Source organism: Dermacentor andersoni, chromosome 7, assembly GCF_023375885.2.
Source record: "Dermacentor andersoni chromosome 7, qqDerAnde1_hic_scaffold, whole genome shotgun sequence".
NCBI lineage: Eukaryota > Metazoa > Arthropoda > Arachnida > Ixodida > Ixodidae > Dermacentor > Dermacentor andersoni.
In genome coordinates, this window is record NC_092820.1 from 95,857,961 (window position 1) to 95,873,333 (window position 15,373).

The 15,373-nt window shown below is 43.6% G+C and overlaps 1 protein-coding gene across 10 annotated transcripts in view; it reads right to left on the minus strand.

Annotated features, from left to right (window-relative positions):
- The window catches only part of LOC129385695 (uncharacterized), a 30,167-nt gene extending 17,891 nt beyond the window's left edge, over positions 1-12,276 (minus strand). Inside the window, exons 1-5 of one of the 10 annotated variants that reach the window (XR_011895471.1) lie at positions 12,074-12,258; positions 9,046-9,183; positions 6,175-6,254; positions 5,147-5,220; positions 3,711-3,758 (exon numbers count right to left, since the gene is read on the minus strand). Coding sequence is in view for 5 of the 10 variants with exons in the window: in XM_072289078.1 (XP_072145179.1) it covers positions 3,711-3,758; positions 5,147-5,220; positions 6,175-6,254; positions 12,074-12,153 (282 nt within the window). In the remaining 5 variants the exon portion in view is untranslated. The other 9 variants (XR_011895468.1, XR_011895469.1, XR_011895470.1 and 6 more) reach the window with 9 other exon arrangements.
- Between the last annotated feature and the right edge of the window lie 3,097 nt (positions 12,277-15,373).

Genomic DNA, 15,373 nt, shown 5'->3' on the forward strand with positions numbered 1-15,373 from the left:
TTTTCGTACAATAAATCTTTTTGCGTGGCCGTGCAACGTTTTCGTGCAGTTTTGGCACATTTACAACCTCGCTCTGGCCACTCTTCTTTGCTGAGGATTTGCTTTAGTGGCATTCTTATCCTTCCGTTGCATGCCGCCACGATTTTCGATCAGCCGCCGCAACCTAAGTAATCGTAAGCGGACCAATCGCAGACGCCGGCACCACCCTGTTCATCCGGTTATCGATTTTCAGTGCACTGGCTCGACCCCATCGAATCCCTCCCCACTTGAGCGTGCTCCACACCTATTGTCAGCCAGTTAGATAAGAAAAGCCGCTCAGTGTAGGCAATGTTATTGGTTTTTCAAACAAAGTGACCTCACGAGGAGAAATTTAGGTTGATCCGTTCAGACAATCGTGCGGGTTATCGCCCGATGCTTGCGTCGGCGGTTCCGGAAATTTTACGTCAGGAAATTGGAATAAAAGCATATTGGAATAGTTTTACGTTATAGAACCCTTTGACTTCTTAAAATTTGTGGGCACTGATTTGTTTTGTTCAAATATATAACAGCATTTGTCGTACAAGGAAGCAAATTAACATGTTTGTTCTTTTAAGCCAGTTTAAAGAATCAAACGTAGAGGATCGTTTTCTAATGTACTAATTAAATCAGTTGAACTTAATTCCGTTGACTCGGAAGGCGACATCGTACCACAAGCAATTTTAGAGTTGTGGCACTCCGAACTGTTCCAACAGTTCTAATAGCATACTTGTCTGATTGCGTCGTAATGTTTGAGTTTGCGGATCGTTCTGTAATGAAATGAATGAAGAAAATGAAGTGTGGATAGATCAAAAGGCGCCAACGTACAATGACGATTAAAATTACATCTTTGGACGGCAACAACTTGAACCCTGACATTTATTCAGCTTTATAGCATCCAAAATAAGTTTTCATAAGAACATTTCTCAAAATTTTCGGATATATTTGTATATGTACAGCTACATGCATTGTAGCTTCAAAAAGGGGAGAGGGGTACAGAATGTCCTGTATGTGACTGTGCTCAATTATAGCAACAGGACCAAGTCTTGAGACCTGCTGTGTAGCAGAGCGCAACGTTGGCTTAGATAATGTTACACAGTTTCTTTCTTTTAATTATGCAGCTCTGCGTGCAAAAACCATTTTCTTATTATGAGGCATGCCGGAGTGGAGGACTCCGGAAATTTCGACCACCTGGGATTTTCTAACGTGCACCTAAATCTAAGTACACGGGTGTTTTCGCGTTTCGCCCCCGTTGCTGCCGTTGCCGGGATCCAATCCCGCGACCTCGTGCTTAGCAGCTCAACACCATAGCCACAGAGCAACCACGGCGGGTGCACAACTTCTACGTGCGAGACATCATATCAAATAAGTCGAAGACAGGTCGGAAGAAGACATTACTGATGTAACGTTCTTGTTATCTGTCTTCAGCTTTCCGCACTATCTCGCCCTTCAGAAGATCGCACTTTAGCTTTTGGTTGATTATTTATTCATCTCCCGGGTTGTCCATGCAGTGAAACCTATGTGTGTTTTGTTAGCTAAAATACCTTCGTAACCAACGTGCTGGAAAATATTTCTAAATTACGTGGTAAATTTGTTTTAATGGTGTTTCTTCACGCAAAAAAATTATTTGCCACAATCTCCATCGTCTCCGATCACATATTTCAGTTTGTGGCTCTGAGATGAACAGTGGTCAAACAAGCGATGTTGCCAAGGCCAGCGCATCGACAAGAGGATTCTTCTTTATCAAAGTACTAACAGCAGATGCTCTTGTTCTGGCACAGGCATACCTACCACCGAGTACTACTGGAATCTTAAGGAACCTGAAGGAACCTACCGTGTGCCGCCGGGGGCAGTGTTCTGACTGGTGTTGCAGAAGTCAAAGCGCGCTCTTTTAACCAGGGGGTGCATTTCCTTCCACGAGGACAGCTGATATTTTTTACAAGTACAGCTCCAGGAGGGCACATGTAACTGGCAAACGGAGGCCTAAAGATAGCACTCGAGATTAAAATAAATCCGGTGGAGCAGGATCTCCGGGGCTCTAAAGGAGTAGCGGGGTGGGATCAAAGCTTAAAGCAGGGTGCTCCGTGAATTGGTGCCGCTGAAGCCCGAGCATACCAGAGAACGTTCGCGTACAAAATTGGCTTTCCGCGACAGCAGACAGCCAGTCTTATAAACCCCTGGCAAGCGCAAGCCTCGGTCAGCCCCAACCCAGTTGACCCTTTTCAGGGCGATCCCGTGGGCGCTGCCATGTTTCATCACGTGACGACACGGCTATTGCTTCCCTCAGCTGCCGCCATTGCCTCTGTGTTTACACTGGATGTACATGACGTCGTCACGGCTCTGCAAACCTCTGTTTCAGCAGATGTCGCAGACGGTGACTAGGTGGACGACATGCGAAACTTTCGCTGTAGTTTCAAAGGACATGAAAGTGCTTTAGGAGTTCCTTACACTTTGTCCAAATACTTTCTAATATCAGAGCTTTTCATTCTCAATCGTGCAAATTGTAGTGAGTCGAACAAGTGGAAGTTGATCAGACAGACCTACAGCTGTCAGGTATCGATCTAATCGCAATTTCCGGTTCAGTTGTTGAAGTTTCATTTGTCTGGACGCTGGGTCTGCCACTGCACTCGTCATCGTGCACTTCTACGAGACCATTTCTGAAGTCTCGACACCATTTTCTGGCCTTTCCTTCACTCATCAGTGTAGGTCCATAAACTAGGCACAATTCTCCTTGAATATGAGAAGCTGATGATCCTTTTCCGTGCAAAAATTTCATTAGAGCCCGCACTTCACAACAGGCGGGAGCAATTGTCGTCTTCATTCAGAAGACTACTGGGCCAAAACAATAACTTCATTACCGTCCCGAAGAATCAGCAAATGCGATTGCGCAAATAAAGCTTTAATTTGACATGTAAATATTTAAGTATAAGCAAGCGGCCCCCACTTTTTGAATAACCTTTGTATCTACAAGTGGGCTCCCGGCCCGGTGCTCAGGTGGCTATGAGAGTTCCACACTCTTGGAAGAACAGCCATCTATTATGAATCTGGTGGCATGTGAACACGACAATTCTCTTTTGCAACAAAATAACGCAAGATAGGTGTTGGCGGTCCCATGCCACCGACATGCGCATAGATTGCTGTCGTTCGAAGCGTCTGCAACTCCCGGAGAAGTAGAGCACTTGGTCGGAAGCACGCATGCACCTGTTTGACCATTAGGCACCAGGTGGCAGCACACGCCTGTCTGCCACAGAAGCAGAGGTTGCTCGACTATTTGACCAAAGTTATGGTGGGACAATGGGCGCCCTGAGGCTTTCGCAGGTCTCTATAGGGCCTCGTCTCAAGATGAGAAACGAGGCCCTTTTGATTTGTCTCAGGCCTGGCGGCACTTCTCAAGGCCAATGGCTACAGAGGTATTGCTTGTATGACAAATGTGAATTCAAATCACCAACTTCCTGTGGACCTGTGTTTTGTATGACTTAGCGATTGGGTTTACATTTGGCGAAATAATACTGTAATAGTGAGAGTGTGTTCAGGTTTTGCTCATTGATCAAAACAAAGGAAAGTTTAAGATTCTGAGGTGCATTACTCGGCGTAAACTGAAAACATTGAGCAGGACTTCAATTGCTAGTGGCTAAAATAGAGAAACAATCACGAGAATAAAGGGGCGAGGAAGACGGAGTGAGAGCTTCACGTACCTTGCATCTTGCTCTGTCCCTTAGGTCCTCTCCACATATGGGAAATGCCTATTCAGAACATGAGTTAATAATTGACGCTGGGTAAGCTCTATATTGAGGCAAGTTCTATGAGTTCTTCATTGAATTATGACCAAGCGAAACGCTCATTTAGCTGGACTAAAATAACGCCGGCTGCTTTAAGTGTTTCAGGGTTCCTCAAGCACTGGAAAAAATGTAATATAATTGTTGAATTCATAAAATTTCGAATGTATTTGCGTGCGAATGCTAGGCACAGGCCGGGGAGATGTTGGCACAATGGACTTTTGACACGTACTAGGCTTGGTGTAGTATACTACAAACAGAAAACTGGCCTCGCTGCTTGGTGCTGCCATGCACATTGACAATGAAGACACTATGGAACATTGATAATTGACTCAAAGAAAGGGACGTGTTTAACGCTAGAAATTGCACAAAATTTAGAAAAAATTTCGAGTGGCTTACGATTGCAGCGCATGAATCTGACTATAACTTCAGCCTTCAAGTATGACTAAGATGGTAGTATGAATATATGTGGTCAAAATTGCATAATTTTAATGTAAGATGTTGCATACTCTTTAACAAGAGTAATGACCTAAGAATATTTTTTGTGGATATTGTGGAGAATCCATGTAATGACATAGCAAATAGAAATCAAATTTTTGTGCCATTAGTTGCATCGCACTTTTCTTGTTGTACAAATATTCATACCTCAGGCCCAAACCACATCTACAAGGTATTTCTGGTATAACGCATAACGACAAATGAAAAACTGCCATGTCATCATTGCTGACAGAAGGCGGCACGTCGAATATACAGTTAAAGACGGTAATGCGTTAAGCAAAGTGGTCACGTGTGTGAATACCCTGCAGTTAAATTGAAGTTGAGTAACACTTGATAATCATAGGGCTGAAATAACGCTTAACTCAGTGTGCGTGTGCTTCATTCTTATTTCGCTACTACGGGATGAAATTGCCAACAATGTGGAGGTCGTGCCTGAAGAACCTCGCAAACATATTTTACCCTCAGCAGTTCTAGATGGATAAATGCCTTTGTAAACACAGAAACGTCGTTAAAATTGTCCATTTGGCTCCCTAATAAGAAAGTTTGCATCTTTTGCGTGAGTGCGAATTTAGAGAACACATTCTAAATTTATCGCTTGTTTGTTAAGCAGTTCTGTTTTCACCCTTTCGTTGCAAACAGCACCGTGACAAACACATCAAAAATTCTAATACTACCATTCAGATAACGGGATACTCCTTTAGTTACAATTAGCCACAGCCATGAGTTTTTTTCCTGGCGAAGCGCATATTCTTGGGGAAGGCGCTGGTGAGAACGTGAATAGAGTCCTCATACATGAAAACATTAAAGAGGTAATAATATTGAAAAATCAGTTAGAGAAAAAGATATCAATTCCCAACCTTGTCTTTGGGCGGTTTCCACACAGGAGCGTGGTGGTGGAAGTGTCCATTGATGCTCTGAATGCACATGATAACTGCAACAAATAGAGATTATGTCAATCGCACTGTTCCATGGAGCAGTTAAATGCTTCCTGGGATGCGACACGTGACACATTTATACGTCACTGTATCTGTTGTAACACACAGAACACAATGTGGAGGTTTTAGCTCCTTGATGCGTAAAATTATATAATGTCGATATATTCGAGCTGTTACACATTCTCGAGTTCTTCCCAGGCCAGCTGTCGAGGCGGTGCTTTTCTCCTGGGTAATACAAACATCAATTCGCCACTGTCGTTGTCCATACAGTCCAGTGGCCTATAGACACCCATAGAAACTCTGTGACACCGTGAATAATGTGCCTGATAAAAAAAAACTGCACTCAGTCATTTTCTGCGATGCCGTCTAGTGCCGCGTGACGATATTTAGAACTGCAACGCTAACAGCTGAGAATGGGGCGCTCCTGTGGTTGTGCAAGCAGTGATGTAAGTCAATACTTCTAAAAGTTCACATCTTTTACTGAAACCTTCCCGCCTGTACGAAAGATTTATGAAGAGACAAAGTTTACAGCAAACTTTGCCGCAAGAGTCCCGAAGTTTTCGGGCCCGTTAAGTCGCTTTCAGTGTGGTGAGTATTGTGGAGGAATGCCTATAACAAAAGTCGCCGGGAACAGTTGCACTTTCAGAACACTCCTCGAAACAGCAATAAATGTTCGTAGATGTTACACAGTGTGTCGGCCGTCGCCCCCCCCCCCCCCCTGCCTTCGTAACAACATAAAAACAGTCACATGAGATTGCAAATGCTCAAATGAACTTTCTCGGAGGCCATGAGATGCGTTCATGGCTTCGGAAAGTGCAGAATCGGCCTTTAGAGGCTCGGACTGTCGCTTTAAACAAGTCTATCCAAAGCATACCTAAATATTTAGCGACGCTACCAAAATGTCAAAAAATCGGCATACGTAGCCATCGTGCCGTTTCGAAACCACTCACCACTGAACACACACAGGAAAACTTTCACTGACGCCGACTGCGTCATTGGTTGTTTCTTGAGCATTTCACTAGTAGAAAACCTGCAGTGAGAAAAATATTGCTAGAAGGGAAAGATCAAAGAGACTAATTAAAACAGCATTTATGTGGCGGTGCAGTTATGACATATCAATTCGGGTTTTAGAAATGTTTCCAATTTCATGTGATGCTTTGACGCGCAACCAAACACTCTGATCTCGAGATATGCGCAGACCCGATTTACCTTGGAGCCTTCGCTTATTGCGAGCTGATGCGAGTGAACAATCATCCCAATTTTGTTTCACTCGCCGACTTCGAAAGCAGGCAGGAAGACAAGCGTAACTTTGTGAGCCAGCTGCACCTGCTGCTGAGCAACCGAGCACAAGCTGAGAACAAAAACTTTTATTTTCCTTTTGTGTGATGGCTCTTAGCCTGAAAGCTACTTGAATTGTGCAATCCCCTGGTGAGTTCTTTGTGTGTTGCGTGGGACGTGATACGAGTATGCGCGTCGTGTATTCAATGCTCCGACAATGCGATACACACGATGTACCCTGCGGTGTGTGAGAAAAAAAATAATACTGAATGCGCTTGTCTTTCGCTTTCTTCCCAGCCACTCGGTTTATTAACCACGTATTGTCCACATGCAGCGCGAGAAGGCATGCTAATTTTGCTGTGCCTGTATTTACTTAGGCTACGCAGTCAGCAATCATTTTTGCTTGTATCTCGCACTTTATCTCGATGAATACTTCTTTATGCAACCGAGCCTTTTAAGAGTCTGAGCTTTTGTTGTATTTTACACAACGTTTATATTTGTACGCCGATTGTTCACCTTTTGACATTAGGCACACAGAGATGTTTATACAACCACCACTGATAAAAGGTGTTCCCAGCGGCATTCACGGCGTCACCAGATGTTGCGTTCGTATAATAATGTGGTGGAAGGTCGTGCTCGTAGATGCGCTTTTCAACAAAGCCTAAAAGGAAATACTGAAACATTTTAGGGGAGTCGGCTAAACTTAGAATGGTTGCCGTCTTCCAGAAGGAAGTAGTCGGTTATTATTCAAGTAAGTGAACAAGAATTGAAAATAACGTTTCTCTTTCTTTTTGTACGTGTCACGAAGCGGGATTTTCGCAATACAGCTGTTCATCAGGAAATGTTCTTGCGCTATAACTATTTATAGGCTCATATATCAGTCGATCAAGAGCATGTACCCATTAATATCGAATGTAACCGGCGAATGGGAAACAGCCCTACCGATGGTATAGCTTTCTGAATATGAACCTATCTGTAGGATATCTTTTGTCTCGCACGCAATGCATTACAAAAATGCAACAAATATTCTACAGATGCCTCAAATAAGCCCTCTAGTGACCCGAAACAAGTGGAGCGATGTGATGGTGGCACCAAATTACGCGTTATGAATTTTTGTCGGCAAAATTTACTGAGGAGCAGGATGCTGTGAAATACCGTTATAATCAGACACAGTAGTGTAAACCAGAGTTATGGTTTAGCCTTTATTCTTATATAACGCATTCAATGGCCATCATGAGCAGATTTTCTGGTGAAGCTAGTATAGTGCGACTAGAAGCGTTCGGAGATGCTGTAGCCGGGTTTCAGCGGTATTCCGAATAAACGACATCACTCAAAGACAATAAATTCAAATGAAATGGAGACAGACCGCGTGCTAAGGGCTGTGTGCGGACAAATCTGCAAGTGTGTGGGCATCTGTGAGCTGAATTATGATTTCTAAACGCTTATTGATTGACTATTTTAACGTGGTATGTGAAATGCTTGGATGGTTCATCCGCTGAGCAGAGAGAACCAGAGTGGTAGCAATAGTACATTAAAAAAATGTGAATAATGACATCGGCGGCCAGTATCGAAACTATGAATTGCACACGTTAATTGTTGTCCTTGCAGTAAATTAGATTCGTAAATGCTCCATAGTTTTGGAATAATACCTGTTGAACGCATCTAAGTTGGCCCAATCCTCTGAAACGAGTCAAGGTGCCACAAAGCTGCCATTTTAACGAAATAGATGACGTGTGGGCAGTTTCAGCAGCTTCAGGTATTTACTCATTTATTTAAGTCCTGACATAAGCACCTGAAAGCATTATAGGGGAGTTATCCGCAGGGTTTCCATGAGCTAGGAAAACATATTACTGAGATTAACGTTCGGTTGAAATAGGGGCCATGTTAGGTATGATGCGTGGAGACGTGGTTATTTCACATTAACTGATCTCGCATATTTCTCTACATTTATGCTATAAAGAGGCTTCGCTGTAGGTATTTACGATGCCTTTAGTGAAAAAACCCCCGCCACACCCATAAAAAATATAAGCTAAACTGAAATGAACGTGGGTGTGGAAAACTGACTTCCTGTAAGGAAAGAGTTCCTCCACCACTGAACAAAAGCATCACACGGTAGGCAAACGTTTACCTTCCCAGTGTTCCGAAAGACCTGGCGTGACATCAACTTTAGATGAAGTACAAAAGTGTGCCTTCATCAGGGTGATTTGTGGAGAAAGTACCACGTTGATTACCTAATTATTAGCTTTTCAAACATTTATTGAACACTCGCTCTGTCTCAAGATTCACTTCTTGAAGCTGGTCCTCACGACGTCGTTGGGGAGACAAACTAGTCATTTTGTTTCTATATCGCAAAACAAAGGCGCTTTTAAAGGTTGACATGCAAGCAAACCATATTTGTAGGGTTTCCTACAGCGTTTTCAGTAACTAGTGTTAGTAGAACTTTTTCATCGCTTCATGTGGCAGGGAGAGTTGGAACAGCAACTAGTGCGAAATCAGAGGCAATGAAATCAAATGGTACGATAGACAAGCGATAAAAAGATTACCGCTTGTTCTTTGTTCCCTCTGCTGTGGTGCTCTCTTCAACTACGTTTTGTTGCAAGTAATATTACGCATGGAATGATGTCATAGTGCTTTCTACGAAATATGCAGAATTTATCCTGACGTCCAGGGAATAACTGTACCTGTAATGGAAACATTAATTATTAAAAGTACCAAAATAATGATAGTAAGCGGGGTAAGTGAGAATAAATAAAGTACATCATTTAAAAAAATAGTGTTATGGATGAAAAGCGTTATTTAGTGATTTACAGCTGTCTTCCCAAGGAGCGCAATAAGTTAAAGCTATTTAAAAAAGTTTCTATTGCAATTCCGCAATCAGCCCTTCACGATTCGTCAAACATTCTTCAAGCCACCTCAACTTCCCCTGTCTGTCACGCGACGTGACAAAACCTGCGATAGGTCCCCATCGGATATGGTGTGTACAGAGTGATTGTGCATAAATAAGCAGCCGAAAAAAAATTATTTCGGATTCGGCATCTTTGCGCCATTAGCCCTCTGCTAGGGGTCAAATGTTTTCGGGCTGCGCCCTGTCTGTCACCCGACGTCACAAAACTGTGACAACTCACCTCGTTAAAACGAAGTGTGCGCATTGAAGATGCAATAATATGCCGAACAAAACTGAATTTTTTTTTGTAAATAGCCGGACACTGCCTCTTTCTGAAAGGAATAAAGATGGCAGCCCGCCTATTCCTCAGACACTCGCTACTCACACCTGCTGGAGGGCATAGATTTATCTGCGTGGAAACAACTTTTTGCATGGCAGTATAACGTTATCGACCCCTTTCGGCACAGATACATAACCATGCCAACTCTGCTTTGTGGAGGATCCGTTTTAGTGGCATTTTTAACCTTCCGTCTCACGCCGCCACGATATCCACTAGCCACCGCAAGCCAAATAAGGGGAAGCAGACCAATCGCAGACACCGGCACCACCCTCCTCATCCGGTTATCTATATTCACTGCACTGGCTCCACCCCATCGAACCCCTCTCCACTTTAGCGTGTTCTTCATCTCTCGTCGACCAATTAGTTGAAAATCGCTCGATGTAGGCAATTTTATTCGTTTAGAAAGCAAACAAAAGTGACCTCCTATAAACGAGGCGAGCGTTTGATTGGGCTCTTGAGACAACACTGCAGGTCACCGACTGACGCTTGTGTCGGCGGTTGAGTAAATTTGATGTTAGGAGCTGAGAATAAAAAGAGATAGGAATAGTTTTACGTAGTAGGGCCCAGTTTTCCAATAAAACGCCCCGCTGAGGTAAGATTTTAGTCGCAACAGAGGGCATGTTATGTGCTATATGTGGTCCTATATGATCCTAGAAGCCAACAATCGTGTTTTAGGTGGGCTTCCATAGTGACACCGTGTTCACGAGAAAAAATTATATATGCGGGGTGTGGCTCTCATGGGGGAAAATATAATGAAAATGGGTACATGTAAGGGGCATGCTTGAATGGAAAACTTCTCTCTTTTGAGATAGTTGGAGGTTGAAGGATTCAAAGTTTTTAAAATAATTTTTCGAGCTCGGTTCAATAGCAGGCCTCCTGTAGCCACAATCACGTTTACGCCGTCGAATTCTCCATTACTCCCTGTACGCCCTCTGTGGTATAAAGTTTGTAAACAGGGATGAAGTGCCTCAGACAGTCTGAGGCACTTCATCCCTGTTTACAAACTTTATACCACAGTGTGCTCTTCCATCTGTCAGCCCCTTTCTTGTTTTTGGACTCCCTGTACGCCCTGTAACTGCACTGGTAGTCGCTGGAAACCACTGTAAATGAGCGGCTACCTGCACCTAATTTAAAAATAGATGCACAGTACGCCGGTAGGACGCTGGGAGCTCAGCATGGACCAGGCTAACGCATTTCGCATGTAAACAATGCGAGACGTACTCAAGCATACTACGGGCAAACATTTATATGAGGAAGACACGAGCACACTTCTGGCCGTTGCGTGGATGCTGGGAGAAAAATTTCTGCCCCCCTTCTGTCTAATGCACACGAATGGGAGAGTGGGCTAGCTACGCTAACGCATCGCATGTTTTGGACATAGTGGTTTTTTAACTCTGATTTATTCCGCTACTACAAACCACAGCGCTCCTTCCTCACATATTGACGGATTCAAACTGCCAGCAATGAGCAAAATGTGTTGGCGTAATGAATCGGTGCTGAAATGAGGAACGAGGCGCTGCAGCAGGATCTTGGTAAGCCACGAATTTTATTGAGGCGAGAGCCTGAAGGGGATTGTTGCAATGGCTCATACCAAAAAACAAGCGGCGTCTAGTTGAGTGGTACAAACAAAATTATTATCAGGAATGGCTCATAGCCCCGTAAGCAATCGAAAGATGCAACGGCTAAATATGAATGAAGAAACAAAAATAAGAAAAACGAAATAAAGAGCGAAAGAAAAAAAGAACGCATTAATGAAGGGAACAAAAAAAGACAGTTAGAAATAAAGAAAGACGTCAAGAAAGAGAACGAAAGAAAGAACGAAGAACCTTGAGGTAGTGCATTAGGTTCTCGCACGCATCGTTGAGGAGGTCGACCTGCAGCGCTTACGCACACCGGAACGTTTAGATCACACTACTGCTCCTTTTGCCTTGTAAGCAGCCTAACCCCTCCGATTGTATGACTTGATGCGTTACCACGTGTGCAGCAGACATTCGCCTGCACGCGTTACCTGAGTGCAACATGCCGCCGAACTTTCTTTTAAATCTTGGAGCCAAAAGTTATCATGGAAACATGTCCCACATAACACTTTGCCATACTAAGAATAAACGAAAATTTACGCAGGTGACTTCTCCTCTACTGACTACATCAGCTGTATCACCTATTTTGCATAGTTCAGAGGTAACTCACATTTGCTTCTATACTAAAAAAAGAAATCAATGAAAGGTGTGAAGCGTCGTGGTACTGTTGGTTAGCGTCTTCATTACATGCTGCTGCACTGCATATACTAATACGCTTTTTTGATAAGTGTTAACGACCCTGTTAAAGTTATTTTTGAATTTTTACTTACCCAGGCACGCACACATTCGTGTTGTTCTTCGGAGCGACGTAACGCGTGTAATACTGCCACAGACTAAGAATCAATGTCATTTGTACTACGCGTGATCGAACAACAAAATGCGAAAAAGGCGAAGCGAAATCCGAAGCGGCACTATCAGTCGGATCTATTTACCGACTCATTGTCAGACCCGCACCTGCGGGCACGCGGACTGTTTTATGCCGGTTCTCGGCAGGCGAGCCATCTGAGTTGTACGAATGAATCGGGGCACTGCAAAACAGGAAATATGAGCAGGGTTTTAGCTGTGATAGTTCCGCCATCCGTCGCAGTAACGATAAAATACCCCTTGAAGGACGTCGTGTCATTAGGTTCTATTTTTGATGAGTTGACTAAGGCAAGTGTTTTCACCTCAGCAACTTTTTGAGACTTAGGGCCAACGGGTGCTCTGTTGCGTTTGGCTCTTTGTAATTCAAATCATAGCGCACGCTGATGAGAATGGCTCAATAAAAGATGAAAAAGCAAATGTACTCCTGACTTTAGGAGTTTCTGGTTGTGCAAGCTCTTACATTAGTGTAAATGGGGTAGCCAGCAATCTAGGAGGAAAAACTCATGGACCTCCATTCACAAGAAGCTCCAGTCCTAGAATCGGTCTTAAGATAAAATTTCAGCCAATCCTTTACTTGGCTTGTCATTATCGAAGGTGGCCAGCCAATTGCAATGGACACTTACAGGCTTAAATATTTCTCAGTACGGCCCCTCATTGATCCAGGCGTTTACTTGCCCGCAGAGACTGATGCCAACTTTTTTTTAGAATAATATCGTGCCCTCCTTGTTGGAATAATACGATAGGCAAAATGCACTATGCTGTAATACAATACTATGGTCTAGCTCTGAAATTTCGTAGAAAACTAAGTGTCGATGAGCATTAAACATTTCACGTTGTGGGGCGTAAAAACACAGTTCCAGCGAAATATACCGTAGCACTTGGGCATGCACTTTGCACACATTGCTACTTCGTTATGGCGTGCCGACCCTTGCGAAATAAAAAAAAATTAATCCGTTCTCGCATGCCGTGGACCTTTTAGCTACCGTTTCCCTGTTTTTTAAAGAAAATCTCTCTTAGCGAACGTCCCCTGCTTTCGTCGTCGTTATTGCTCACATGCCGAATAGACACGTGCGTGATGCCACGTTTGCCCGAGAGAATGTGCGCATGCGCCGCGTTTCGTTAGGCATTGGATGCAGGAATTGAGCAGAAAACATATTGGCTGGGCCGTGGATACCGGAATGAGATGGAAAGAAATAATGATATTACCTGTATTTCACACCATACTTCTTTTCGCATACATCTGTGCTAGCGATTCTCCTCTCCATAAACATCACCTTCGTCCTCATCACATCTCTACGGTGAGGTCTCGCAGTACGCGTTCACGCCGTGAACTGCTATCTGCATTTCGGCTTAGACTGTGACTGATGTAGCTAGCAAGCATAGCTAGGTTTGCGCGTGAAAGTTGTGACGGGTATGGTGCATAAGCATATACGTTGTGTGATAGATAGAAGTCACATTAGTCTTCGACAAATAAAAAAAAATGCATCGCTGTCGTCCGTTCAGGGCATCGCTTGCAGCGTGCTTCAACGCTAGGCCGATAAATTCCCCAAGGATTCGCTGCTCGGGAAGGGTGGTTCTGCCGGTCAGCCATCCGGCGGAAGAGATATGTGGGAGAGCCGAGGGTATGCGAAAGCGGGGTGGTATTGGATGGCGTTGTCATATAATGTGCGATGTGTTGGGAGGATAGATATCACGGTTATGACAGCGAGGGCGGCCTTCAGTAAGTAAGTAGGCCGTGGATGAGACGCTTCTGCGCCGCAGTGAGCAGGGTGTTCGTCTGAGTTTGTCGGATGAGTGCCCTGTTTTTCCTTGTAATATCCTTGCACAGCTGAGCTGCGCTTTCCCATAAACGGGCACTATTGTGATGACTGGGTAGGTGAAACGATTAGATTTGGTCGGGGGATGTTGTGAAAGAGGACAACAAAGACAACTTTGGGTATCGCATACATTTGAGTAGCCGCTTCAGGAAAAAAACTTCAATTCAGAGGGATTCCAACAGGAGTGTTGTATCTGTATATATTTTGCGTCCGTCCCTGAAACATAACCAAGCTTGCCCTGCACCATCTAGTAATAAGTGCACATAGGCATGTAATGGGTAATAAATTTTCTGGCTATAGTAAGCAGCTTTGTGCTGTTGCACTAGTAGGCTTGGTGATAACATTGAAAATTATATGACATTAGCGTACACAATGGAGTGTTGGGGGTGGTTTACAAGAATTAGCGACGACATATATATATATATATATATATATATATGTATTCCTGAGACGAAACATTGGTGGCTGCAGCTGTTTATTTTATTTTCAGGTGTAGCCTGGCCTATGTCTGTAGCAAAACGAAGCTCACAGACAACCGGTGCTTCGACCTGACAGCTCTCAGAATAAGTGAGAAACATTCGTTTCCAAATTTAGGCACCTTTTGTTGTGCGTTCTGCGCGTCAAAAGACAAGAGCTATTGGCTATCTGAATTGAAACGACGGCGGTACTGCCCGGCCTGGCGACTTGTGCACGACAGTATGGAGCGAATTTTCTTTAGCTTCAGAACAATAGAAATAAGAAAATATGTAGAGGGGTGACCTACGTGCATTGCTCTTTAAGCAAGCGCTGTGGTCGAACATCCAGGAAGATTGTATGCACAAATTCTGTGTAAAGCTCGAGATTACGGGCGATATGCTCTAACGCGCAACTCACCATATATATATCACGAAAGGCAGCCACTCAATAGACACAACACATAATAGAATTCGGAGTGGGACATTCTGTACGAAATACTTCTATTGCCACTTAAGAAGGACCAAGCGTCTTGTGTACTTATGCGAGGAGGCTAAAGAAGTAGTAGAATGTCTACTTTTGCACGGCTGAAAATTGCATTGCAGCTATGATTACGAACCTTTCTTTGTCAAAGTGAGTCATTTCTCTCTCTCTCTCTCTCTCTCTCTCTCTCTATATATATATATATATATATATATATATATATATATATAGAGAGAGAGAGACATATATATATATATATATATATGTTTGTGTGCGTTTCCCGTGGTCGCTCCGGTTATCATGTTCTTGTGATCCTCCTGTGGATCTTTGTGCGTGTCGTCCTTTTCATCAACAAGCGTCCACATGTGTACGTCAACATAAACCCTCCAACGCTTGTGAAGTGGTCAGAAGAAAATCTTTTTCGTTGTGTGTATGTGAACTGAGGAACTGCTG